This window comes from Kogia breviceps, chromosome X (genome assembly GCF_026419965.1).
Source record: "Kogia breviceps isolate mKogBre1 chromosome X, mKogBre1 haplotype 1, whole genome shotgun sequence".
NCBI classification, from domain to species: Eukaryota; Metazoa; Chordata; class Mammalia; order Artiodactyla; family Physeteridae; genus Kogia; species Kogia breviceps.
The window spans coordinates 19,612,141-19,639,296 of NC_081330.1; the positions used below are offsets into that span (position 1 = coordinate 19,612,141).

A 27,156-nucleotide genomic window follows, 5' to 3' on the forward strand; every position below is an offset into this window, starting at 1 on the left:
TAAGGGCATCTGGTGTACACAGGCTTGGGAATCCAGGGGCCTGATAGGGCTGAGGGACGTTCCTCTCCCTTCCATACCAAGTGTGTGCAATACCAGCAGCCTCCAGGATTTAAAGGGGAGAACTGGAGGCAATGATACTGATCATAAGGTTCATAAAGACTAAACCGATGATTATAATCAGCATGAGTGCTGGGGAACAATAGAACCTTTATAAAGACATACTTTCCCCTACAAATTAATTATAACACATCTCTCTCATAAGAGAATTACCTAGTGGTTTTTTAACCCTTTAAAATGTTTTATTGAAGGGTGCCATGAAAGTGTCAAATGTAACTGTCATTAGGTAGCATTTTGCTTCATATCATGTGGGACCCAAATCCTGTAAAAGGAGAAATAGTTCTTTTTTTAAAAAAAATTATTTTTTTAATTTATTTATTTTTGGCTGTGTTGGGTCTTCGTTGCTGTAGTTGCAGTGAGCGGGGGCCACTCTTCATTGCCGTGCGCGGGCCTCTCACTATCGCGGCCTCTCTAGTTGCGGAGCACAGGCTCCAGACACACAGGCTCCAGACACACAGGCTCGGTAGTTGTGGCTCACGGGCCTAGTTGCTCCGCGGCATGTGGGATCTCCCCAGACCAGGACTTGAACCCGTGTCCCCTGCGTTGGCAGGCAGATTCTCAACCACTGCGCCACCAGGGAAGCCCAAGAAATAGTTCTTAACCATGCACGTGGTCCTTCAACTAACACAAAAAAACTGCTTTGGGAAGAGCCTTGGCAGTCTCTTTTGTATTCATTGCAAACACCTTCACCCCAGAGAAAGTTTATTCAAGCTCAGGAAAATAGCTGACAACCTGGGCACTCTCCCTAACCGTGTGACAGGTAAGGAAAGGCCACCTTCAGCCCTCTCTCATTTTTCCCTTTATATTTGGAAGCCAAGAGCCATCCTAGTGGAAACAGACCTAGTGTCTTTTAAAGTCTGCTGTACAATATTGATACCATGGTTCTCAACTGTTTTCCCCACTCCAATCTTACTCTAAAGGATGCCACTCGCTCAGATCAGTAGCAGTGGCTCATCATGGTAATAACTGCCCTGCTGAGGAAGGTGACAGAAGGAAAGAATCAATGTGGTTGGTGGGTGGAGATTCTGCCTTGGATCCCCGCTCCCCGCTCTCTCCGCCCAAGCCCACCCCCACCCCCCGCCTCATTTCACAAGCTCTTCAAATCTAATACGAATTTACAAGCATTTTGGGGCAATCTTTACTTCATTATCTACCTGAAAGAATTTACTTCCTGTAAGTAGAGTTTCTCTAAACTCATCACTGTCAAATTTTGTTTACGATACTGCAAAATTATTCTATTCTTGGGGACAGTTATCCTTTTCAAGTTCCTTTTTACGTTTGTTTGTTTTGTTCTGAAAGCCTTAGAAATGCAGGCCAGGGTGACTGGGACAGAGGTGGGGTCCCTACCTAATGAATAGGACTTGGGAGGCAGAGGACTTGTTTTTACGCCGGTAAAGAGTAAAATCCCGAGTCGCAGTTGATTTCATGCAAGTAGGGCTGGAGAGGCCCAGGGAGGACCTAGTTTGGGGTGAGCACCGAGATCTGGGATCTGTGAGCCAGAGTTGCTTCAGCGTCTCACGGTACGTGTGGGGGGAGGCAGGTCCCCTGTCCCTCCTGGTCCCATTGGCACTACCCTTCACTCCAGTCTCTGAGGAACTATATTAATAGAAGGCGACACTTTATACATTGGCGCTCAGACCCCAAAGGGAGTCTGGCAATGGCTTGGCAGGTGGGCACGAAACCGGGAGATGGGTGGGGGAGTGGGGCGGAGGCATCGTCGAGCGGCGTTTGGCTCATCCAATGGTAGTTCGGGGCAGGGGTGGCAGAGGCGGAGGCACCGAGGCAGATCAGCCAATGGAGGGCGAGCAACTACTGGAACGACCTGGTGACGTGAGGAGCGTTCCATTCGCCCAGCGGTGGGCTGTTGCCACAGCTGGTTTAGGGCCCTGACCATTGGGGCCCCTTGTCAGGAGGAGTCAGCCTCCGGGCTGGGGAGAAGCCGCTGCCACCTCGGGCGGCCGACGCGGTCCCCTGGGACGGTGCACTTCCTGGCCTCGGTTCCCGGCCGAGTTCGGTCTCCGGGGTTCAGGTAACAAGGGGTGGGGGTGGGGGTCTCCGGGGTTCGGCCGCGTGGTAAGCTACCGCCCCCTCTGCTGCTTCGGGATGCGCGGACCCTGGCTCTCCCCTTCTCGGCTAGACAACTGCCGAGCCCCTGGCCGGGGGTGGCTACACGTGGCGGGGCGTGTGTGAGTGTGTACGAGCGTGCGGAGGTGGCGCTCGTCCCAACCTGCCCGGGGCGGTGGTCGGCGGCGTGGCCGAGGCAGGGCGGGCCTCCCGAGGCCGTGCCCGCCGCCCGCCTGGGACTCCGGCCTCGGGCCCCGTGCCGCTGGGCCGGTCGCTGGTTCTTGACGGATTTTGATCTTTGTTCTCGCAGGCCCGGCTCCCCTTCCTGGTCTCTCTTGTCTCGCTGGGCCGGTTTATCAGGAGAAGATTGTTTTCCAGGTTAGTTTTACACAAAGGAAGTGTTCTCTGTACCTCTGGTGCCCCCTCCCCTTTCCCAAGCCTTCCACCTTCTCCTTTCCCTGCTCAGTTCCTCGTCTCTCTTGGGACCCTTACCCTCTCCAGCCCAGGAATGATTTCGAGTTGGTTGTTTCTCATCAGTCAGTTGGGCTGCAGGCTTCCGCCTCATTCTTGCCATCGCGGGGCATGTGGTATCAGTAAATAGTGGCCACAGCACCACACCTGAGAGGAGGAGAAGGGTGGCAGTGGTGGAGAAAGGCTGGGCCTGGGGATTCAGGATGCTAAGTGGAGATGGTACTTCTGAAATGTCCCAGAAAGCACCTTTATGACTTTTCTTGACTGCTGCCGTCCCCCCCTCCCGCCCCTCCTCCCCCCAGCCATATCAGAACCTCTCCTGCTTAAGTCAGCCTTTCACCTACAGGTCTGTGATGTGGTTTCATTAAGATTCCCACAAATGTTAGGCTAGACCAGCAAGGTTGGTTCATTTCCCGGACTCAGGAAGTTAGGAGGGTTTGATTAGGGGAAATCTGTTTTGAGTAAATACAACCTGGGTTTGTGTACAGAATGTCCACAACCTCGTAGCTCTGCCAGAGGATGACTTGTTCCCTGGTGTGATTCACATTTGAGTGCCTAATTGAAGAAAGAAGGCGAAGAAGTGGAGGAGGGGTGGGAATGGCTCCTTAAGGACAGAAACTCTACTATTATTGTTAGAGTCCTCTTTGTGATGATTATAGAAAAATATGGTATAGTGGAAAGTTCCCTGGACTGAAAGTCAGCAGACCTGTTTTCTTGGCTTAGCTTCGTGGCTTTGTGAGCCTGGAGAAGTTATCTCCCCTCTTTGGCCTTCACTTTACTCATTTCCAAAACAAAGTAATTGGGCCTATCAACTACAAAATCCCTTCGAGTTCCAAGGTTCTGTGATAATCACATCATCAGTATTATATTGGAAGTAAAGGGGTATATTTAAGAAGATATGCTAGCCCCCTTCTCTTTTTGAGAACCTTTAACCTTTTCTTCTTTTAGGGGACAAAAACAGATTGGAAATAAACTCTCCCATTTCTTCAACCCCGTCCCTTCAAGCAGTGCTCCTCTTTCGGCCTCTGGGAAAGGAAGATTGAACTGCATTTTCTTGTTCCTGCCTCATTTTTGTGTGTGTGTGTGCTTTTTCTTAGGGCTAGAAATTGGACTTCTGATGATGTTTGACCCAGCAGCAGCAATAGCAGGCAACGTGATTTCAAAGCTGGGCTCAGCTTTTGTTTCTTACCTCTTGTAATCACAAAACCCATTTTGGACCAGGAATTCCAATCATGTCTGTGATGGTGGTGAGAAAGAAGGTGACACGGAAGTGGGAGAAACTCCCAGGCAGGAACACCTTCTGTTGTGATGGCCGCGTGATGATGGCTCGGCAAAAGGGCATCTTCTATTTGACCCTCTTCCTCATCCTGGGGACGTGTACACTCTTCTTCGCCTTCGAGTGAGTTTTCATTGAGTAGAGTTGCCTGATTATGGTTACCTTGGCTCCAGGGGAAGAACCTTCTTTCTGGGGAGTTTGTGGCTAGTCCTTGGATGGCTGTCATTGTCCTCTTGGGCAATGTCTATAGATCATGCCAACTGAAGTCATTGCTTTGAGCTTATAGCAGAGTATGTGCCTCCTAAAAACATCAAGACCTTTGATACCAATTTTATAGCACTGATTTGGAGCCACCCCTGGAACACTTGGGAAATAAAAAGAGTTTGTCTTTATTACTCACCTCCCCTTTTCAGTGGTCTCCTTAGGTGCTTAGTGACAGACTGCCTCTTCCCTACCCCTCCCGAGCCTAGGGGTACTCCCCGTGGTCGTAACTTCACCCCATAATACTCACTTATTCTATTATTCTGGGTCCTATTTCCTTAGGGCTCAGCTCTCAGCTAGCTGTTAAATTGAAAAGCCAACTGAATTGGGAACCTGCAGATTGGTTCCAGCCTCAGCTGTGCCACAGTCTAGCTGTGTGTGTGGCACATATGTGCTTATTAAATGTGAGTTGCTCTTTCTTTCACTCAAAAGCGCTCAACATAAACAACTCTATTCTGTGTGTGCCTGATACCAGCCTTGGAGTTATTTTATCTGTGATGTAATAGCTAGTACTAGAGCCACTGTTTGAAGTCTGTGTAGGTCACTGCTCGAGGGAAGTGGCCAGTTGGATTCTAGGGTACTGTGGCATGACTCCTGGGTATGCTGAGAATGCTGTACACTCTGGGACTGGGAGTAATGCTGATCGGTTTGGGATTACAGTATTATGAGGAAGGCCTTGAGGAGCCAAGAGGTGTGTCTGTGGACTGTGAACCACACCTAATATGAGCCTGCTACAGTTCCTGTGCTCCGGTGACCTGGAAATGGAGCTCCCATGAGGCTGTGTGGCCATGGGACGGAGGACGGGGCTTCTTGGCCAAACTTCCTGGGTAATTAAAATGAGCTCTGGTCTCTTGGGGCTCATTTTTGTCTTTCTTCTATAAGGGCTTCAGGCTTACCCAGTGCATCAAGAGTGATTTTTTTTTTCGGGCTGCTTTACCGGACTTTTTGATGGTTGCAGCTGGCTTCAGTAACAGCAGAGGAAGGAGGGGGTGTCGTTTATAACAGGGCTAGGGAAATAAGGTCAGAGGACCTCTTTGTCAAAGGCACTTCTGTTGCTGCTATGGCTGCTGACTTTGTAAAGTGTTTGGCAAAGTCAGACAGTTTGATGTTGGCTTCTTAGCTGCTTTCCAGTCTGAGTTTCATGGCTGAGTGTGTGTGTGTGTACTTGTGTGTGTGTGTGTACCTGTGTGTGTGTGTGTGTACCTATGTGTCGTAAAGTGAGCGTGTGCAGGTGGGCAGGCATATGCATAACATTTAAAAAAATGTTTCCCCACTCCTCACCCTTCTCCAAGTTTTCTTTGCTTTATTCCTGCCTTGCTTCCTTTTGGAAGCGCAGAGATGAACTCTGCTTTCTATCATTCTCATTCCTTCCTCTGCTGAATCACTAGCTCTTTTTGCCACCCTCCCTGCCCTGCCCAGGGTTAATTTTTTGTGGTTGGAACCATTCAAAACAGAGATGAGATTTGTTTCTAGATCCTGAGTGAGCTGGTAATTCTGGGCCCAGGAAACCTCTGGTTTGACTGGCCAAGGGAACTTGAAATTTGGAGCTACTGGCATTTGGCCGTTTTTGTATCTGGGAGCCAGACAGAGTCTGATATGGATCTGTTCCACTTCGGCCCTGAAGGCCTCTGAAGAAAACTGCCTGGGATGAAGCTTGTAATTAGCCAAGTTACTGTTTGACAGAGGCAGGTTGAGTTTTCTACCAAGATGACTTTTTCCCCCAAGTTATTTCTTGCGCTTTGCCCTCAGATATGAAGGGTGAGGTCGTTTGTAAACTGCCCTGGGTTCCAGCTGTCTGTGGAGTAACTATTTTTGAGGGTAGGGCTTGGGGGAGGGAGTAAGAAGGCCGGAGGGAAGAAGGAAGTAAACGTGTTAGCTGAGCAGTGGAATGGGGAAGTCTACATCTGACCAAAGGGGAGAGGACCCTGGCAATGAATCCTTTTTTTCCTGAGAATGGTAGAATCTGTGTTTGTGAGCATGCATGCATCTGTCTGTCATATGCAGACACACAGGCACTCTAGGTGGCAGCTGCCTTGAGCCTCACCAATGACAGGCTGTACAGAGGACACCAGCATGCCTCTGAGGAATGAAGTTTCTTTCTGGCCGACCTGTTTCTTTGGGGTCTGTAATTTACTACCAACCACGTGGTAGTGGATAGGGTTTGGGGGCAGAATATGGGCTCCTTCGCTAGTATGAGAACTTAGGGAGACCTCAAGAAATCAGCTGATCTAGCCCCCTGCCTTCAGGCAGTTGAGGGTGTCTGAACCACCAGTGATAAAGGGCTGTCTCTTTTCATCTTTAAATTGTCTAGGAGCGTAGACTATACATCCCCTGGCTGCTGCATTTTGGCCTTGAGGAAGAAAGTTCAGATCGTGAGGCACATCTGGACCTGCATTTTAGTAACAGTGTCCTGCTTGCAGCAGGTGCATAGGAACGAGTGCGAGGTGATTTATAACCACCCGTGGCACAGCCCTGGGTCAGCCAGATGGCTTGAGAAATCTGGTCAGGCGTGTGGGCACCCCTTGATGAAAAACATGCAGTGTTAGTAGTGCCAGTGGACATCTTTTTATTTTTGGATTTTGCCTTTACACGTTTAGATTTCTCAAAGGAGGGACCTGTAATTTTCATTGGACAGACAGTGGGTTGAATACATAAAAGGAAAAAAGGTGGTCCATCCAGGAGCGAGTTAGCTCTGTATTGTTAGAAGAAGCTGGGTAGCCATCTCTCAGGGCTGCTGTCACAGAGTGGATTCCTGCCCAGGATGGGAAATTGGGCTAGATTATCACTAGGCCTCTTGCAACTCTGAGAGTCTGAAATTCTATATAACCCTCGTGTCTGTCTGGAAACTTCAAATACACACACAGAAACGGAGGGGATAGAAGATTACCAGTAGGTAGCTGTATTTTAAATGTTATTGTATCTGTAGTAAATGTCTTTGAATTTTGAAGCAGAGTGTAAATTGTACAGTGCTTAAAAAAATGAATTTCCTTGCAAGTAGAGATTATCATACTAAGTGAAGTCAGTCAGAAAGAGAAAGATGAATACCATATGATATCACTTATATATGGACTCTAAAATGTGACACAAATGAACCCATCTACGAAACAGAAACAGACTCAGGGACATAGGGAACAGACTTGTGGTTGCCGGCGGGGGTGGGGTGGGGTGGGGAAGGGATGGAGTGGGAGGTTTGGGTGAGCAGATGTAAGCTTTTATATATAGAATGGATAAACAACAAGGTCCTACTGTACAGCACAGAGAACTATATTCAGTATCTTATGATAAACCATAATGGAAAAGAATATAAAAAAAAAGAGTGTATATATAACTGAACCAGTTTGCTGTACACCAGAAATTAACACAACACTGTAAATCAACTATACTTCAAAAAAATACTTTAGTAAAAAAAAGAAAAGAAAAAAAGAACTTCCTAATGTATTCTTAGGATGAGGTATTTAGGAAGTGTGAGCTTTGAGCACATGAACCGTTCTCAGTCCTTTCTGCCTAAACCCTGTCCGGCTTGTGTGGTGAACACATAGCAAACAGCTTGGCCGGGAATGTCAGGACACTGTAGCAGAATGACGCTGACAACCTGTGAGCTGTCCAGCTACTGAAAGGCTATTGTGGTATTTAGTCAAATTCAACTTCCTCATAAATCTAGGGGAAAGGACCAAGTGCACTGTGTTCTGGAAGTGGCTTCCTAGCTGTCTCTTTTAACGTTGTGACCAGATCACTAGTGGGGTCAAGGTCCTGAGACTTCTCTTGTGGCAAGAATGACTGTGTGACTCTTGACCCCTGACGTAGAAGTAGTTTGCTGCTATGATCAGTGCTTGTGCCTCAGTGTGCTGTATCTAGAGGAAACCGTGTCAAGGCACTGTCAAACCCTGTTGGACTGACCCTCCTGGGTGCCCCTGATGTACAGAGGAGTCGTTGAATTGGGTGAACTGAAAAAAGTTTTGTAGCACTGCTTAGTAATTGTCCCACTTCTAGCCTATTCATATTCTACCTCTTTTTCAAGTCCCTTCTTGAGTCTTCCTTCCTTCATGAAAGTTTTCTAGTAATTTCTGCATCCTCAGGACTAATTGTACATACCAGTGATTTCATACGTAATTATATGACATTTTTTATATTTCTGAATTCTGTGGTGATTACACTTCGAGCTCTTTCACTGTCAGGGACCATCTTCTGTGTCTGTGTGGCGCCCACAGCGCCCTCTGCCAGGCCTTTCGTAGAGTAGGTGATCAATAAATGTTGCTGAATTGATACATTCTGGATGCACTTAAAATGTAACAGTCTTGACTCACAGAATCATAGAGTGCTCGAGCCAGAGGGGGCCTTGGAGACTATCCCTATCCTTTTGCAGGTGACTAAACCAAGTCTACAGAAATGGGGTTATTTCATCAAGGTCAATCGGCCAGCCAGTGCCTTTATATGACACTACTTTTCATCTCATTGTTACCTTTTGAATACAGAATCCTGAAGACGTGCAGATTACTGAAGATGTGCATAGTGCTGAATGCTGGACAGGCATATTCTGGGGTCTTGCTAGCTAGTGTTTGTGTTACCTTAGTGGACTCCAGGTTCTTTTGGCCTCCCTAGCCCATGCTCCTAGAAAACGAAGGCATCTTTGTGGAAAACTGACAGTGTTCCAGCATGGCATTCTGGTAGCCTTGAAGGGACAAGGGAGCCCATGTCTAAGTGTGAACTTAGCAAGTAAGCTTTGTGTGTTCCAAGAGATTATCACTGCTGTCGCTGCCCCTAGTCCCTGCTGCCAGGATGAGGGCAGCTCGGAGAAAAATTAAGCATTGTGTGCTCCCTACCATGTTACTCTGTGGGTGATGGTGATGAAAGGGACACCATGTCCCCATGGACAGGAGGAAGAGAAGAGGCAATCTGATAACAAACTTAGCAGGTTTGAGGAGACACAGGGCTAGGTAGACCAAAGCCAGACTCTGACATGGCAGAATATCTATGCCTATAGTGACAAGGTCCAGGTTCCTGAATTCCTTAGGTGAGATTAGGAAGAGGAAAAAGTGGCTTTATCATGATCTCTAACCAAGAGAGTATTCTCTGGAGAGCTGCTCTATGGAGGTTCAGTCTTATGCTTATCCCGCCCAAGAGTCTGGCTGTGACTTGGCCAACCAAAGACAGTTTTAGAAAGGCATAGTTGCCTCTTTGATATCAATCTGTTGACAGTACTTAGCTAAACTCAACTTCCTCATAAAGCATGTCCCCTGGAGAAGGATTGGGTCATGTCTCCTGAACAGTGTGCTTTCCGTTAACAATTCTTTACGGTTCTGTTATTCAGAATTCATCTGCATATTTTCAGCCTCTACTACCTTTTGTGGTAATGAGTTTCACACTGTCAGTCTCCACTGAATGCGTCTCCCATCTTTTGAGAATGAGTCTTGATTGAGTATAGTGATCGTCTATTTCAAGAAAAGTGAACACAAAGAACAGGGATGTGCCTAGCATGCCTACATCAGTTGAGATGTTTATTGAGGGTGAGGAGTCCTAAATCTTCCTCCTCAGAGATGCCACAGGTGGTATTGTGTTTAAGAACAAAAAAGGCATCTTATGCCTCTTGCAATAACAAGAGGCTAGTGAATTCAAGGTAATGAGGGAGATGTGTCTGGAATGGAGCAAGAAAGAGGCAAGAACCTTATGATAATGATTAGATAAGGCCAGTTCAAGGAGGGCCTTGGAATACTGGCCTGAGGAGTGGGGGTTTAATATAATAGGCAGCAGGAAGTTGTTCTAAGTTCTTGATCAGGAGGATATTATAATTGAAATTTGTTATATCTGTTATCAATGAAATGTGAAATTTATTATTATAACTGAAATTTGGCAACTACTTAGCAGGTTTGCCTGGATAGAGATTTTGGCCTTCCTCAGTGAGAGGATGGCTCATTGCCTCACAATTGAAAAGGTCCCTGTTTGGTTAACTTTCCCCATTGCTCCTGGAGCAAAACAGGGTTGTGCATTTTCCTTTGACCTTCACATAGCAGTAAATCTGGAGGCTGATATTAAATTCTGTTTTTAGTGTCCAAGGAAACATTTTCCCTCGTAGCAGACTCTGAGCGTCATCAGAAGAATGTTGAACCAGTCTTATGGGTGGTTGTACATGTTTACTGTGCTCTAAAGGTAGGTCATATGTAAAAGGACAGACAGCCATCCGTATCAGGGAGGACTTATAGCAAAGGCTTATTTCTATTATCTGGGATCAAGGGCCATTATGGGGCTCTAACCCTTGGGCCATTCCTGCTGTTCCAAGCACACCTCTTCCTTAAAGCCAACTTTAATGGCTGCTATGGGAGCAGTTTCAAGCAGCCGTCAGCTTCCCAAGAGAGCTCTTCTCTGACCACTTACAGTCCTTAGAGTCTGACTCACCCTGTGAGCACTTGATTATTGGTCTTATCTTATTTAGCTGTTTCATATGTTAGTTATGTTTTCCTCAACAAAATTAACTCCCATTTCTCTTGTTCTTCATTTGTTAGACCCATAAATACTTGTTGGCTGATTGATTGCATTGATAAAAGGACAACAACAAAAGACATAGCAAGAAAGCTATTAGGGAGACTTAGAAGCTGAGTATAGAACACTAGTCCACCCTGCCAGTCTGTGAGGCAGCCCTGCCATGGGATCTGTCTGGTTTCTTACCAGCTCCCCTCATGAATCTCTTCTGAGTTTTTTCGTGTGAATTGAAGTCTGTGTCATTATCATTGTCCCTCCAATGAACGCTAGTGTGCTAGGGATGGGGGATGGGACATGACACGCCAGCTCAGCCTGGCACTGCTGGTTACTGCTGGTCAGTACCACCATGTGGCCCATGAGACATGTGGGAGTCCTGTCGTCTAGTCCAGCTATGGAAGCCTGAGGCCAAGCAAGAGGTTGGTAGAGGATGGCTTAAAATGATGATGTCTCTTCAGGTGGCAGAAATGAAGACTTAGTGGGCACATGGTTGCATTTATAAGATTCACAAGGGAGAAAAGCAACTTCTAACCCCCTGGTACTCTGAAGACAAAGGAGAGTTCTGTATCAAGAAGTGTATGGATATCATTATTCATATCGATATAGATGGAAAGTACTATGGGGTTTCAAAAACAGCTTAGATTTGTGGATGACAGATCCAGTGTTTCACTAGGACAAATTAGTGATGTTTGAGGATACTCCTTACTTTTGAGGTCGATACTGGGAATTACCCCCAAATCTTCACATAGCTCATTCCTATACAAGACAGATCTCTAGCTTACTGCAATTATGGGACTGACCTAGGTGGGTATTAAAGACAGACAGATGGGTTGTAGTTCACAGTGGTCTTAGCCGCTGTCTCTCTTATTTCCTCTTATTCGGGGTAGAAAGGCCTGCTGGTCCCACATCTGCCTTGTCAGCCACACCCACTCACTAGTGACAACTGGCTGCCAGTATCCTTGTCTCTGGAGAACAATACAATGGGCCTGTTGTGTGCTTGTTGACATACAGAGTGGATTGTTTTAGCAGGTGCAGATGATAGTCTGTGGAGATTACAGAGACCTTTATCCTTAATGGCATAGTGTAATTGAAATCTAAGTTGTCCTTTGTCTGGTCAACAAGCAGGTGTTGAAATGGGACTTAGTTAAGCTTGGTCCTTCTGTGCATGGGAGCGACATTAGTATGTGTGTTGGGTGTGTGTGTGTGTGTGTGTTCTACCTTCTCCGTATCTTTTCCCTCTAATAAAACAGTTTAAACTCCCTTAGGTGGCCAATCAGATGGCTCTGATTTTTCTAAGGGTTTTCGTTGGAGACTATACACCCAGGGCAGTTTGAATCCTGGAGACGTCACTTCTTTGTTTTCAAGAGTGATTTTAGAGATGGGCAGTGACGAGGAAGGTGGCTGTTTTCTGTCAGCGTGGTAATTTCTTTTGGCTTGTTTGTGAAACGGAGCCTCGTGATTCTCCTGTGTCCTTTTGGGTCCCTGATAAGTGGAGGTGACTTTTCTGAATTCACTTCTTAATTATCTGTACCAGTGAAGGGGAACAGTGGAAAAGAGGGTAATCCACCAGCTAGTGATATGCAAGGACCTTCATTACCCTGAACTCAGTTAGCCAGATCCTACCCTTGGCTTTTAGGAGAAGGAAAAAAATCTTACAAAAGCAAGCTAAGACCAAGTATCTTATTAAAAAAAACAAACGAGCAGGCAAGCAAACAAAAAGCCACAGAAATCATTTTGCAAGTTCACTCCGTCTGTTCACCTTCATGGCAAGCTGCTCAGTACAGTTGGCTTGCACTCCCATGCAGTTGTGTGTGTGGCACGGAGGCAGGGGGAGGATCTCATGGGGATTGTTCCAAACCTGCAGCGAAGGTACAACCCAGGGTTAAACGTTTACTCTGAGTGGACAGCAGCTTGCTTAATCCCTGGGCAGATGAGCTAAGCCTTTTTCCATAGCTTACTTTCTTCACTCTGCCTCTGGTCCTTGCTCATCCACTTACAGTCTGCCTCCAAGAGAAGATGTCTATGTTGAAGGAGCAAATATGCCTCAGGAGGAGGGGAGTAAAAATAGGTCAGTGGTAACTCTAATCACGTATTCCCATTTATTTGGTTTGATACTCAGCTCAACTCGACAAGTATTGGTTGATAGCCTCTTTGTTCTCATACTTGTATTAGGCTCTGGGAGATAGAGAACCTTGATAATAATGTTAATTATTTACTTAGCATTTACTATGGGTCAAGGGCAGTTCTAAGCACTTTATTTCTATTCATGCATTTGAACCACACAACCACCCTATGAAATACTGCCATTATCATCCTCATTTCACAGATAAGGAGACTGAAGTTAACTCAGTTACCCAACTAGGAGCTGGTAGAGCCAGAATTCAAACCTAGGCATTCCCACTCCTAAAAGACAAGGTTCTTGCTCTTACGAAGTTCAGTTGGGGGAGATGAGGTCAACATAGTGAAAAACAGTGCAGTTTAGGATAGGCCTTTGCAAGAGCCAAGGCCTTGCTAAATCCCAGATTCTTCAGCTATTATAGATGTAGTGTGAGAAGTGGGTGCTGTAATGCGCCTAGAGCTTAGTGCGTATGGTGTGTGCTCAATAAATTGTGGCTGCGGTGATGACAGTGACGGCATTGATGGCTTTGGATCTGAAAGACAAGTAGAGCTGGGATATCCAGAGAGAAAGAGGAATGGCCTTTCAGGTGAATTATGGAAAGAGGGGAACAAACGTGATGTTGAGAAAGGGTGCTAAGGAGATACAGTTTTCTTATTCCCTTGCTTATGGTCACTAGTCACCTATTGGCTCAGCTCTTTGAGGAAGGAAGAAGAGTGAGTGGATGTTGCAGAGTCAGTCAGCAGCCCTGAAGCTTTTCACTGGCCTTCAAGCTCGCTGGACATACCGTCTGTCTGACACTTGGACTCTGCTTCATGACTGGTCCTCATCTTTTCTTCCCCCTCCTTGAGCTCAGGCCTAATGCCAGATGAGTGGGGATGAAAAGCTCTAGACATTCCCAGAGTGAGAGCAACCTATGGTGCTTACAATCCAGGTTCAGTTGGGTCCCTGACCTGAACAGGTATGAGCCTTTGCTGAGGTACAGAGGAAATGTGACCCCCGGCAGGCTGATGGGAGGGACTGGGCTTGAGGATAGTGGAGGTTCCTTAGGCTATCTTCTGTATGTTATAGGTTGCATCAATCCGTGAAGTATTTGTTGAGCGCCTAGTATGTGCAGAACCAAATGTTAGGACTTTTCAGTAATTCGAGAGAAGTAAAAAATATGGTCCCTGCCCTTGAGGTACTGTAATTTTGCTGTGGAGATCAGATTGACATACTGGTAACAATTCCAGGTCAATATAGGGTAGGAATAACTAGATGTTCAATTGCTTGCTTTCTTCAGATGCCGCTACCTGGCTGTCCAGCTGTCTCCTGCCATCCCTGTGTTTGCTGCCATGCTTTTCCTTTTCTCCATGGCTACACTGTTGAGGACCAGCTTCAGTGATCCTGGAGTGATCCCTCGGGCCCTACCGGATGAAGCAGCTTTCATAGAAATGGAGATAGGTGAGTTTTCTAACCAGCTGGCAAGATATTGTACAGTGGGTGGTTTTGATTAGTAAGGGAATGGAATCATAATTGTAGTTGCAGACTAATAAGCACTTCTAGCCTTTTCCCTCTGAGATCCTGAATCTGAGATTATTACCACCCTGTGAAGAATATGAACTTCATTCTTCCCTGTTCTGGGTTGCATTTTAGGAGGGATTTCTCACCAAGGTCCTGCTGCACTGTTCCCAAGAGGATTTTTTTAAAAACTTTTTGGGGATCGTCAACTCATTTGATTTTTTTTTTGGTATTTATTTAATTAATTAATTTATTTTGGCTGCATTGGGTCTTCGTTGCTGTGCTCAGGCTTTCTCTAGTTGTGGTGAGCAGGGGCTACACTTTGTCGTGGTGCATGGGCTTCTCATTGCGGTGGCTTCTCTTGTTGCGGAGCATGGGCTCTGGGCGTGTGGGCTTCAGTAGTTGTGGCACGTGGGCTCAGTAGCTGTGGCTCATGGGCTCTAGAGTGCAGTCTCAGTAGTTGTGGCACGCAGACTTAGTTGCTCTGTGGCATGTGGGATCTTCCTGGACCAGGGCTTGAACCCGTGTCCCCTGCATTGGCAGGTGGATTCTTAACCACTGCACCACCAGGGAAGCCCAACTCATTTGATTTTTTTCAAAATTATTTATTTATTTATATTTTTGGCTGCGTCGGGTCTTAGTTGCAGCATACAGGATCTTTTGTTGCAGTGCATGGGCTTCTTTCTAGTTGCGGCTCGCAGGTTTCTCTCTAGTTGTGGCACGCGGGCTTCTCTCTAGTTGTGGCGTGTGGGCTCTGTATTGTGGCACACAGGCTCCAGAGCGCGTGGGCTCAGTAGTTGCAGCACGCGCGGGCTTAGTTGCCCCGCAGATGTGGGATCTTAGTTCCCCGACCAGGGATCAAACTCGCGTCCCCTTCATTGGAAGGTGGATTCTTGACCACTGGACCACCAGGGAAGTCCCTCATTTGATTTTCTTGATGAAAACTATAAACCTCTTCTTAAAAATATTCTTATATGCATCACATACATACAATTTTGGATATAATTTCAGGGATTCATAGATCTTTTGAAGCACATGAGTGGGTTTCTAACCAAGAATTCCTGCTTTAGGGGAACACACAAGACGAGAGGGGACAGAAACCATTGGGAATTCTAGGAATGGTAAAGGAAGTAGTTAACAGGCTAATCACAGTACAGTCTGCAGCTCAGGGTAGGTAGGGCTCTTTGGGACAGAAATGAAGAGCTACACTAACCAGGAGCCAGGGTGCCTTCATGAATTGAAGCAGAACATCCCAGGACTTGAGGAGGGGAGCTCCTGGGAGACTCCTGGGAGCTCACACTCCTGGGAGACTCCTGGAGCTCACACTGGGAAAGAAGGCTCTGATGCCAGTACTAGGAGGGACTGGAGCCCACCAGATCCAACAGTGGTGCCTACCTAAGTTGTTCTCAATTCTGGTGCCCAAGTAGCTAGAGTCAGCATCCAAGCCACGTAGAGTAGAAGAAAGGGACCCAGGACTTGTAAGACTAAAAGCTGTACCATTGGGGCACCAATCTGTGGTTAGCCTTTAATTCTTTCAGGTGCTTTGTTGTTGTTTTTTGTTTTTTGGGATTTTAATATTTTCTTGAATTAAAAAGACACAAACACATTGGGGTTCTAATGGGTATTAATTATATTTATATATTATTTTTGAGAGAATTTACATTTGTATAATTATTATGTATAATTATCCCCAAGAAGATAGTACATCTTTCTGTATTTTTAGACTGAATTTTATGCCCTTTAATAGAATTTTTATAGTTTTTTGGGTTTTTTTTTTTTTTTTTTTTTTGTGGTACGCGAGCCTCTCACTGCTGCGGCCTCTCCCGTTGCGGAGCACAGGCTCCGGACGCGCAGGCTCAGTGGCCATGGCTCACGGGCCCAGCCGCTCCGCGGCATGTGGGATCTTCCCGTACCAGGGCACGAACCCGTGTCCCCTGCATCGGCAGGCGGACTCTCAACCACTGCGCCACCAGGGAAGCCCTGTTTCTTTTTTTTCCCCCACAGTTTTATTGAGATATAATTGGCATATGACATTGTGTAAATTTAAGGTGTACAACGTTTTGATTTGATACTTTTTTAGGTTGCTTTGAAGGCTTCCAGCTTTTGTATTTCTTTTGTTTATTTAGCTGTGTTTATTTAGCTTCTTAGTGGATTTCTTTTTGAAAAATTTCAGCCTGTTTTAGTTGGGGTAAGGGGACATAGATTTGTGCACATCTGAGCTCAAACTACTTAGGGGTGGGGAGAGGGTGGGAATTGTGGGAAGGAAACAGAGGCGAGGTGTGTTGGCGCAGCTGGAGTTGGGGGAGACCTGGACTAGTTAGGAGCAAGATAGGAAGGGACAGTTGTGAGTGTAGTCTTTTCTCTCTCTGGGTTAGTCTTTTGTCATCCTCTTTCCATCACGTATAGAGAAACTGAAGGTCAAGGCAGTGCCTTGACTTGATCTTGCCTCTCACAGCAGGCTGTTAGCAAGGTTAGCTCTGTTTTGTCAGATTGCTGGGCCCAGGGCCCAGGCTTGAGCTGTCAGGTTGTTACCTCTGCATTTAGCATGTTTCTCTCAATAGTAGAGTGCATTCTTGAGTTCATACGTATGTTTATGTTAGCAAGTTTTTGTCAACTTACATTCAGCCCTGTACTGGGTATGCTGTGGGTAGGGGCTGGGTGGGGGAGAGAAGAAGACATGTGGTTGGTTCCCTTGCATCATAGCGCACCTCATGGGGTGGGAGAGCCTTGAACTCTCTCCCAGGTGCCCTCATGTAAAGCACATGCAGAGGAATGTTAGAGTGGCATGCTGGTACTTATATCATCCTCTGATGAATAGCTATCCCCATTCTTTTAAGACTTGTGTCACACTGTTATTGTTTGATTTCACAGCATCCACCCCACTCCGCAAAAAAAGGAAAAAAGTTCCATATGGCAGATATTTTTAAAATCAAAGTGAATTGAAAAAATATTCTGTTTTTAGAATTATCCTGCACAGCAAGGGTGCAATGAGACAGGCACTCTCATATGCTGCAGATGGGCGGGCGTGCAAATTGATACAATCTGTCTGGGAAGCAGTTTCCCAATAAGTGATATGGGCTTTAAGGGTTCATACCCTTTGAGCCAGTAATTTCACTTCTCTCAGGATTAGCTAAAGGAAATAATCAGAGATTTACACAAATACTTGTAGAAGGATTTTTAATGCATCATTTTTTCTTTTTCCGAGCTATTTTAATGCCAGCAACTTCATATACTTCAACATGCTTTTCTTTTTTTCTTTATGTTTTAGAAATTAATTTTAACACATGAACATATTCTTGAGGAAGGGAGGAGGGGATTGGGATTAGGGTGGAGATCAAAGGGGACTTAACCTTTGTCTGAAATGTTTTAAGTTTTTGCATGCAGCATCATTTAAATAGCAAAATACCAGAGGCAACTTAAATGCCCAGTAACATGAATTGGTTAAATAAATTGCAGTACATGCATATGATAGAACATTGTATTGCCAATAATGATGTTTTCAGAAAAAAAATTAACCATGGAAAAATGCTTATGGTATAACGTTAAGTGAAAAATACAGGGTATAAAATTGTATCTAAAATATAATCTCAAATTTGAAAAATCATGAATGTTTATTTGTTAAGAGTAGAAGGAAAGGGACTTCCCTGGTGGCACAGTGGTTAAGAACCCACCTGCCAATGCAGGGGACACGGGTTCGAGCCCTGGTCCGGGAAGATCCCACATGCCGTGGAGCTACAAAGCACGTGCGCCACAACTACTGAGCCTGCGCTCTAGAGCCCGTGCTCTGCAACAAGAGAAGCCACTGCAATGAGAAGCCCATGCACTGCAACGAAGAGTAGCCCCTGCTCGCTGTAACTAGAGAAAGCCTGCATGCAGCAACAAAGACCCAATGCAGCCAAAAATAAATAAATAAATGAGTAAAAATTTATTTTAAAAAAAAGAGTAGAAGGAAATATATCAAAATGCATAAATATCCCTGAGTTAAGAGACCATCAGTGATTTTTTTGTCTTCTATTCATATTTTCTGTTTTTTCCAAATTTTTTACAGTAAGCATGTATTACTCTTATTTTTAAATAATTGTTTTTCTGATTCTAAATATTACCAGTCTTTTTCATGCATATATTTTACTTTTGCAAGGTAAAATCCTTTATACATGCTTCTTTTTAGCGTACATTTTCATTTTTCAGTATGTTGTGAATATTTAAAATGTGTACATCATTTGAAATGGCTGCATAATATTCCATCCCACGCATGTATCATAATGTACTTAACCAACCTCCTATTATGATATTGAGGTTATTTTCAGTCTTTCACTGTTAAAAGGGACTTCTGTGACAAGTATCCTGTGTTACCATCTTTTGTACATCTCTTTGTAATTTTGATACATTCCTAGAAGTAGAATGGCTGGGTCAAAAGTATACACATTTAGGGGCTTCCCTGGTGGCACAGTGGTTTAAGGATCTGCCTGCCAATGCAGGGGACATGGGTTCGAGCCCTGGTCTGGGTAGATCCCACATGCCGCGGAGCAACTAAGCCCGTGCACCGCAACTACTGAGCCTGCACTCTAGAACCCGCGAGCCACAACTATTGAGCCCACGTGCCACAACTACTGAAACCTGCGCACCTAGCCCATGCTCCGCAACAAGAGAGGCCACCGCAATGAGAAGCCCACACACTGCAACGAAGAGTGGCCTCCGCTTGCCGCCACTAGAGAAAGCCCGTGCGCAGCAACGAAGACCCAATCCAGCCAAAAATAAATAAATTAATTAATTTTTTAAAAAAGTATACACATTTAAAATTTTGGTAGTCACTGCCATATTGCTTACTGGTAATGTATAAAAATACCTTCTCCCCATCCTTGCCAACACTGGGTATTTTTATTCTTTTTTTTAACATCTTTATTGGAGTATAATTGCTTTACAATGGTGTGTTAGTTTCTGCTGTATAACAAAGTGAATCAGCTATACATATACATATATCCCCATATCCCCTCCCTCTTGCGTCTCCCTCCCATCCTCCCTATCCCACCCCTCTAGGTGGTCACAAAGCACCGAGCTCATCTCCCCGTGCTATGCAGCTGCTTCCCACTAGCTATCTATTTTTAATACTTGTTAATATAGAAGGTGGAAATGGTATCTTTATGTTAATTTTTATTTCTTTGATTATCAGTAAAGTTGTATGTTTTCATTTCATATTTTTTTAGCCATTTTTATTTCTTCTTTTATGAATGTTTTTCTTTGTAATCAGCCAAAAAGCTTGAAGAAACACTTTTTTACATGTATACAAAATAATTGCATGGCACTCAGTGGAATTTGGGGAGGGTACTCTGTGATGTTGAGAGTCTAGTCTGGAAATGCCAGCCTGGGGGTGACAGTGGGCCTAGGGAATGTTCGATTACTCCCATTGCTCTTGGAGAGGTGGTAAGACTTTTGGTCTCAAATAATGGCTAGCAATGGTGTTAACTGTCTTTACTGATCTACAGAAGCTACCAATGGTGCAGTACCCCAAGGCCAGCGACCACCCCCTCGTATCAAGAATTTCCAGATAAACAACCAGATTGTGAAGCTGAAATACTGTTATACATGCAAGATCTTCCGGCCTCCCCGGGCCTCTCATTGCAGCATCTGTGACAACTGTGTGGGTGAGTAAAACCAAAGAGACGTTGCCTGGGGGAAAGGCTGAGTTGAAGAAGAGGGTCAGGGTGATTTTTCTCAGGAAAAATCAGTGGGGGTGGGAAGATAGATTTAGATAGGAAACAAGCTAGACTTTTAGTTAAGAAACTTTAGATGGGAAACAAGCTTCCGAACAATTGTAAATCAACTGTACTTCTGTAGAAGTACATAATTTAAATATTTAAATATCCTCTAGTTTAAAAAAAAAAAAAACAACCTCTTTGGTAAATAAAGAAATAAACTTTACCTGTTTTTCAAATCTAGATTTTCTTCTACTGGATCTGTTTCAAGTGGAACCCACCTTACACGTAGGGGGAGGAGAATCCTAGTCCACTGGAGGGCAGCATTTGGGCAGGAAGGGCTAAATAAGAAGTGGTGTTCCCAGGAAGAAAAAAATTGCTAGCATTTATTGAATTCCTAATATATACTAGGTACTTGCTAAGTGCTTTCCCTTTCTCTCATTTAAGACTCATAAGAACCCCATAAGATAGGTATTATCCCCATTTTACAGATGAAGAGATAGATGAAGCACCTTTGTGTAGGTTCATATAATTAAATTAGTATGAGATGAAGCTGGAACAGCTCTGATTCCAAAACCCTCATTTGTTCTTTCTCTGCTTCTGCTGCAAGGGTGGGGGGGTGTATGTGCGCATAATACAGAGGTCTGTGCTTCTATCTTCATATATGTGACTTAGTTGTAATCACTGCCTAGTGTATGCAGAGCCCTGGGAAAGATCAAAAACAGGCAGTAAATATGTCTGTTGATAGGCAGATATGTGCAATAACTTATATTATCAATAGGCATACTTCCAGTATTCTTTATATATGCCATAAAGCATGCCTGAGTACATTGCTTTCCTCTCATTAGCCAATTCTTTTTAGGTTAAGGTTGGGAAGATATATCTTACTTTATATGGTAAAAGCTATATGTAGATAGGATTTTTATAAATTGAAACTCATTTTAAATGAGCCAGGAAACTTGGTATTTCAAGAAAGTGTGATGTGAAGGTTTTCAAAAAGTATTCCCTCTCTTTATTAATATTCTTAAACATAAAGAACTCATGCAAATTGATTTTTTAAAAAAGAAGCAATAACGTTTCAGTAGAAATATGGACAGCAGATAAAACAGGAAACGCAATTACTTCGTTAACATGAAAAAAAGGTTCATCTCTACTAAAAAGCAAAGAAATAAAAATTAAAGCAAGATTTTTTTTAAACCTAGAAATTTAGCAAGGAAAACCTGATAACGCTTGGTCCTACACTGGTAGGAGTGTAAATTGGAACAAACTTTTTGGAAGGCAACCTAATAAAATTCATGAAAACCTTCAAACATGTATACCCTTTGATGCCAGAGACTTGCCTTCTAGGGATCTATCCCAAGAAAATAATTAGGGATGTGGTAAAGATTTAGGTATTGACATATTTACCTCCAGATTATTATAGTAATGAAAAATTCGAAAGAAACTAATTGTCCACCAGTAGATAAATGGTCAAATAAATTGTGGGACATAACATACAGTGGACTTCTGTGGGTAAAGTTCATACCAGAAAGCTAAGTGAAATAAAATAGAAGACAGGCTACATTTATAGTGGGATCTCAGTTACACGTTAAAAAAATATATGTATAAAGAATTATGCAAGCAAGTATGTTAGAATGCTTATTGTCTATTATCTGTATTGTGGGGTAATAAGGGATTTTGTTACCTTCATTAGAAAAAAATTATTTTCAAGTTTTCTACAATGAGCATGTATTACTTGTATCAATATTATCAGAAAAAAGTGTGATTTATAATATATTGATGGTAAAAATATTGAATGTATCTGTATAAATCTGTATTTTTCAGTGTTTTTTATATGGCAGGTTTGCTTAAAGTAAGGCTATCTTCCTTCCCTTTTCTGAAAAGATATAGCCCTTTAACTAGGAGATGCACCTGTTTTTACAGCCTTATTTTTTGACTGGTACACAGCTCACTGTGCTTTAAAAATGATATATTTTATTCTTTGTGCTTTTTTCATTCATTAAAATAATACATGTTCATTGTAGAAAATAGGGGAAGTACAGGTATTAATAAAACCTAATCCCAAACTCACTCTCCATTTTGCTATATTTCCTTCTAGTCTTTCTCTTGTCTGTGAAATTGGATCATACTAGAGGTTTTAGTCCTGCCTTTGTCACTTACCATTATATCCTGAGCATTTTTCTACATCTTTAATAAATGTTTTTTGAATATATTATTTTAATGACTGCATAATCCATCATATGGCTGTATTCTAGTTTATTTAGGTGGTCTCCTATCAGTAGATATTATTCACGATCCTATTTTATTCATTATTATAAAACTGCAATCAAAATTATTAAATTTTAAAAAATTATTAAATTTAAGGATGTGGATGTGGCGAAATTGGAACCTTCATACATTGCTGGTGGGAATGTAAAATGGTACAGCTGCTGTGGAAAACATTTTGGCAGTTCTTCAGAAAGTTAACATAGAATTATATGACCCAGCAATTCCACTCTTGGGTATATACCTGTACTACCCAGTGTGCTCGGGCTTCCAACAAAATACCACAGACTGAGTAGCGTAAATAACAGAAATTTCATTTCTCATAGTGCTGGAGGTTAGAAGTCCAAAATCACAGTGCCGACTGGGTTGACTTCTGGTGAGGCTTGCAGGTGGCCACCTTCTTGCCGTGTCCTCACATGGCCTTTTCTCTGTGCTCCGCACTTCTGGTATCTCTTCCTTTTCTTCTTCTAAGGATACCAGTTGTACTGGATTAGGGCCCCACCCTTATGACCTCATTTAACTTTAGTTACCTCCTTAGAGGCCCTCTCTACAAATACAGTCACACTGGGGTTAGGGCTTCAACATATGAATTTTAGGGGGGACACAGTTCTGTCCATAACAATACCAAAAAAGAATTGAAAACAGGAACTCAAACGTACTTGTGCATCAGTGTTCACATCAGCACTGTTCATGATAGCCAAAAGATGGAGACGATCCAAGCGGTGGTTTGGGGGTGATGAAAATTTTTGGAAATAGGCAGTTGTGATGGTTGTACAACATTGTGAATGTAATTAATGCCAGTGAATTTTACACTTAAAATTGGTTAAAATGGCAAATTGTATGTTTTATATATTTTACCACAATAAAAAATTTAATAAAAAAGTATTGAACTTAAGTTTCTGTGCACATCTCTATTTCCTTATGAGAAATTATTAAAAATGGATTTATTCTGCTGAAGGGGTGTGAGCATTATTAAGGCTTTTGATACATATGGGCAAACTGCTTTCCAGAAAGGTTCTCTCAATGTGTACTTCCACAAACAGTATATTAGAGTGTACATTTTACCGTGTTCTTACTAGCACTGAATATTATTTTTCATATTCTTATTTTGATAGGCAGAAAAGTATCTTATTGTTGTATTAGTATTGCGATGAGTTAGTGAATCTGAAAACGTTTAAATATATGTTTATCTGGTATTTATTAACTGTTTTGCTTTTTGACTATTTTTGAAGGAGTATTTGTATTTTGTTATTGATTTGTAAGGACTTTTCGTAGACTAAGTTACAAAATTCACATGCTTTCTCGGGGGTTTTTTTCCTCTTTAATTTTCTTTATAGTATTTTTAACATATATGAAATATTTATAAAGTGTATGGAGTCAAATCCATTTTTCTTTGTCATCTGTGGTTTTTTTCCATTACTTTTATGCTTAGAAAGTCCTTCTCCATACAGGAGACAAATGTTCACCTATTCTTTATGGTTATTTTAAGGTTTCACTTTGTTTTTACATTTAAGTCTTTAATTCATCTGGAATTAATTTTGGTAAATAGTGTGAGGGGAAAAGATCTAACCTTATTTTCAACCAAGTAACCAGTTGTCTCTGAGTTGTTGATGGAATGATACTTCCTTTCTCTACTGGTTTTGAAGCACTACCATTCTCAGACAGTAAATTTTTATATATTCTGTTTCTGGGTGATTTCCATTCCATTGAGCTATGCCACACCATTTCAGGTATGTAGGTTTATAATTTTTTACAAACTGGAGTTTAAGAAAAACCACACTACTCATTTTTCAAAATTTCCTTGTCTATTTACACCTCTTTATTCTTCCTGCGCTTAGTAGACACACTAAGACTTTTCTTTGGAAAAGCAAGGTCTCTGCTGTTAACTGACCGTGAGACAGATCACTTAACCCCTCAGTGTCTCAGTTTTCTCACCTGTAAAATGGAGAAAAGAATATCATCTTTTGCCCAACTTCCAGGATGATTGTGGGGATCAAATGAGATGGCTGTGAAAACATTGTGAAAAAGTAAAAAATAAAAACCAGTGTTGTTGGTTTTTTAAAATTTATTTTGGAAGGAGATAGGTTTTTTTGGTTTTATTTATTTGAATTTTATTTTATTTATTTTTTTATACAGCAGGTTCTTATTAGTCATCCATTTTATACACATCAGTGTATACAAAACCAGTGTTTATTTACAGTTGAAATAGGCAGCGATCCTAGGGGTCTTGGACTTAGGTATTAAGTGGATGGCAGGGTTGTGCTTAGTTTTGGAGGTTTTGGCACTGGACTCTCTCTTTCTCCTGCAGAGCGCTTCGACCATCACTGCCCCTGGGTGGGGAATTGTGTTGGAAAGAGGAACTACCGCTACTTCTACCTCTTCATCCTTTCTCTGTCCCTCCTCACGATCTATGTCTTTGCCTTCAACATCGTCTACGTGGCCCTCAGTGAGTATACAGGGCAGTGTATGTTGCTGGAGTGGTGGGTGGTGGGAGAAGACTTGAGGACAGCTTAGGGGAGTGGTTCCGTATCCTGGTGGGACTTGACCATTGTGAAGGCACCTTAGGACCAGTTAGAAGTGAGCACTACTCTCTGCTCCTGAACAGAGCTCCAAACCTCAGCTCAACATCAATGAGGATTTACCGAGTGTGTTGGCCTTCTCAGTGGCCCTCTGCTGGAGACCAGGACCATAATTACTGGTCTGTACCTAGAGTACTGGGCATTTCTGAGGTGATCCCAAAGGTTGGGGATGTATTTTTGGCTGTATGTGTCACCTCTTTTGTCTCATAAGACCTGCCCTTGTGTCAGGTGGTAGAAGGGGTTATACCAGAAAAATGTCTGTTAGTGGTTCATGGTCTACTTTGGAAGATAGAAAATATACACCTGTGTGTGTGTGTGTGTGCACGTGCACACACACACACACACACACACACACACACACATAAAACAGCCCAAGGGCAGATTGGATGCAGAATTAAAGGAGTGGTCTTAATCAAGGCAGCTTCCTGGGGAGAGATGAGTCCTGAGCTGGATTTTGAACAGTGAAGAGATATGGGTTGATGAAGAGAGAGGATTTTTCTTGGATATTTCTGATTTCTTTCATCTATGAATGAATATCCCCCTCCATGGCCATAGCTGGAGGCTAGGGAAAAGGGAGGGGAGCCAGATGCTTGGCTTGTGGCTGACTCTCTAGTCCAGTGTTGGGTCCTGTATTGAGAAGGTGAACCCTTTAGTCAAGAGAGTACCAGCTTGGAGGTGTGAGTCCCTTGCCTGAATGAGGGCTTATCTCTTGCCGGCTTGTAACAAGGGATAGGGAGGGAAGAAAGTGAGTAGGCACTAGGGTATGTGTGTATTTTTTACTAAAGTTACTAATCTTTCTCTCTACTCCTCCTCCCAATTTCACAGAATCCTTGAAAATTGGCTTCCTGGAGACATTGAAAGAAACTCCTGGAACATATCCTCCCCTGGCAGGATGTCCCTGTGAAGCCCTCTTAAACTACTTTTCAGCATGCTTTCTGTCTGCAGTTCTCCACCATCTCATTTTTCAGACATCAGAGAGTGCCAACATCTAAAATTTTTAAATGTAGCCTTAGTGGTAGCAACTAGAATGGAGGATGGCCAGGGCTTAAAGGGAGATCTTTCCTTCAACTTAGTCTCCACTGCCTCCCTCCCAAGTCCTTCTGATCCCAGGCTCAGCCCTGCCTTCTCTAGTGGGCTATACTTTGCTCTCAATAGACCTCTTGCGTCACTTACTAGAAGTCCCACCTTCCTGTTACAGCTAAGGCTTATTTTGTACAGCAGTTACATTTCTGAAAAGGAGATTCAGATGGCATTTCTAGAAATCACATTCTGGTTTCTTTCCCACCAATTTTTTCGTCTATAAGGTTTATATTTTGATGTGTTTTCCATTGGCAGTGATGGCCAACATTGTTTAGCTTTGGACCCCTCCTAAATGTCCCCTTTGAAGAGCCAATGATGAATAAACAGACAAACACCTAAATAGACTAGATCTGTTAGAGAGCTACTTGTAGTGAATAAACAGGCATCCTTTACCTTTCATGAGGGATATAGCCTGCAAGTTTAGAATTCACCCATTGTTATGTATGGATATATATTTGTGATATATGTTCCAAGGAGTAAAGATGGTGTGACTGGTGTCATGAGTATGGGCTGCGGCATCAAGTCCCCTGGTGTGGCTTCTTCAACATTCCTTAACAACACCTCACTGTTCTAGAAGTACTCATTTGCTTCTTCACACTCTGGTCCGTCGTGGGACTGACTGGATTCCACACTTTCCTCGTGGCTCTCAACCAGACAACCAATGAAGATGTGAGTCAACTTTTCCTCTCCTCATTACATATTTTTCTACCAAAAGCCTATTCTCTAATTACCTGCTGGAGAACTGAGTCTCCAGGGCCCGGGAGGTTGAGGCAGGCAGAAGCCAGGTGTGGGAGATTGTTAAACCAGGTGTGTAGGAGAAAGAGCAGACTGCTTTGTTTGGAGCTGAATGCCTGTAGGGAATTAGGAAGAAGAGATTGAATGGTTGGGTGAGCACAAGGTCTTCAGCTGTTCATAGGTCCTTAAAAGCTAACTGGTGCCTCTGGGTTTGGAATGGAGAGGGACAGTTGCATTGAATAAGTCCTTGCATTTAAAAAGTTACCAATTGGGGGCTTCCCTGGTGGCGCAGTGGTTGAGAATCCGCCTGCCGATTCAGGGGACACGGGTTCGTGCCCCGGTCCGGGAGGATCCCACATGCCGTGGAGCGGCTGGGCCCGTGAGCCATGGCCGCTGAGCCTGCGCGTCCGGAGCCTGTGCTCCGCAACGGGAGAGGCCACGACAGTGAGAAGCCCGCGTACCACTAAAAAAAAAAAAATCATAATAATAATAAATAAATAAATAAAAACAAAAAGTTACCAATTGGGA

At 43.5% G+C, this 27,156-nt stretch overlaps 1 protein-coding gene across 1 annotated transcript in view; it reads left to right on the plus strand.

Annotated features, from left to right (window-relative positions):
* The first annotated feature begins 1,910 nt into the window (after positions 1 to 1,910).
* Positions 1,911 to 27,156, plus strand: part of ZDHHC9 (zinc finger DHHC-type palmitoyltransferase 9) — a 32,446-nt gene continuing 7,200 nt past the window's right edge. The window contains exons 1-8 of the mRNA XM_067022934.1: positions 1,911 to 2,146; positions 2,492 to 2,559; positions 3,750 to 4,051; positions 14,059 to 14,219; positions 19,760 to 19,918; positions 24,543 to 24,680; positions 25,639 to 25,687; positions 26,460 to 26,562. Of these exons, the coding sequence (XP_066879035.1) occupies positions 3,885 to 4,051; positions 14,059 to 14,219; positions 19,760 to 19,918; positions 24,543 to 24,680; positions 25,639 to 25,687; positions 26,460 to 26,562 (777 nt within the window). The 5' untranslated portion in view covers positions 1,911 to 2,146; positions 2,492 to 2,559; positions 3,750 to 3,884. The remainder of the gene's footprint in view (positions 2,147 to 2,491; positions 2,560 to 3,749; positions 4,052 to 14,058; positions 14,220 to 19,759; positions 19,919 to 24,542; positions 24,681 to 25,638; positions 25,688 to 26,459; positions 26,563 to 27,156) is intronic.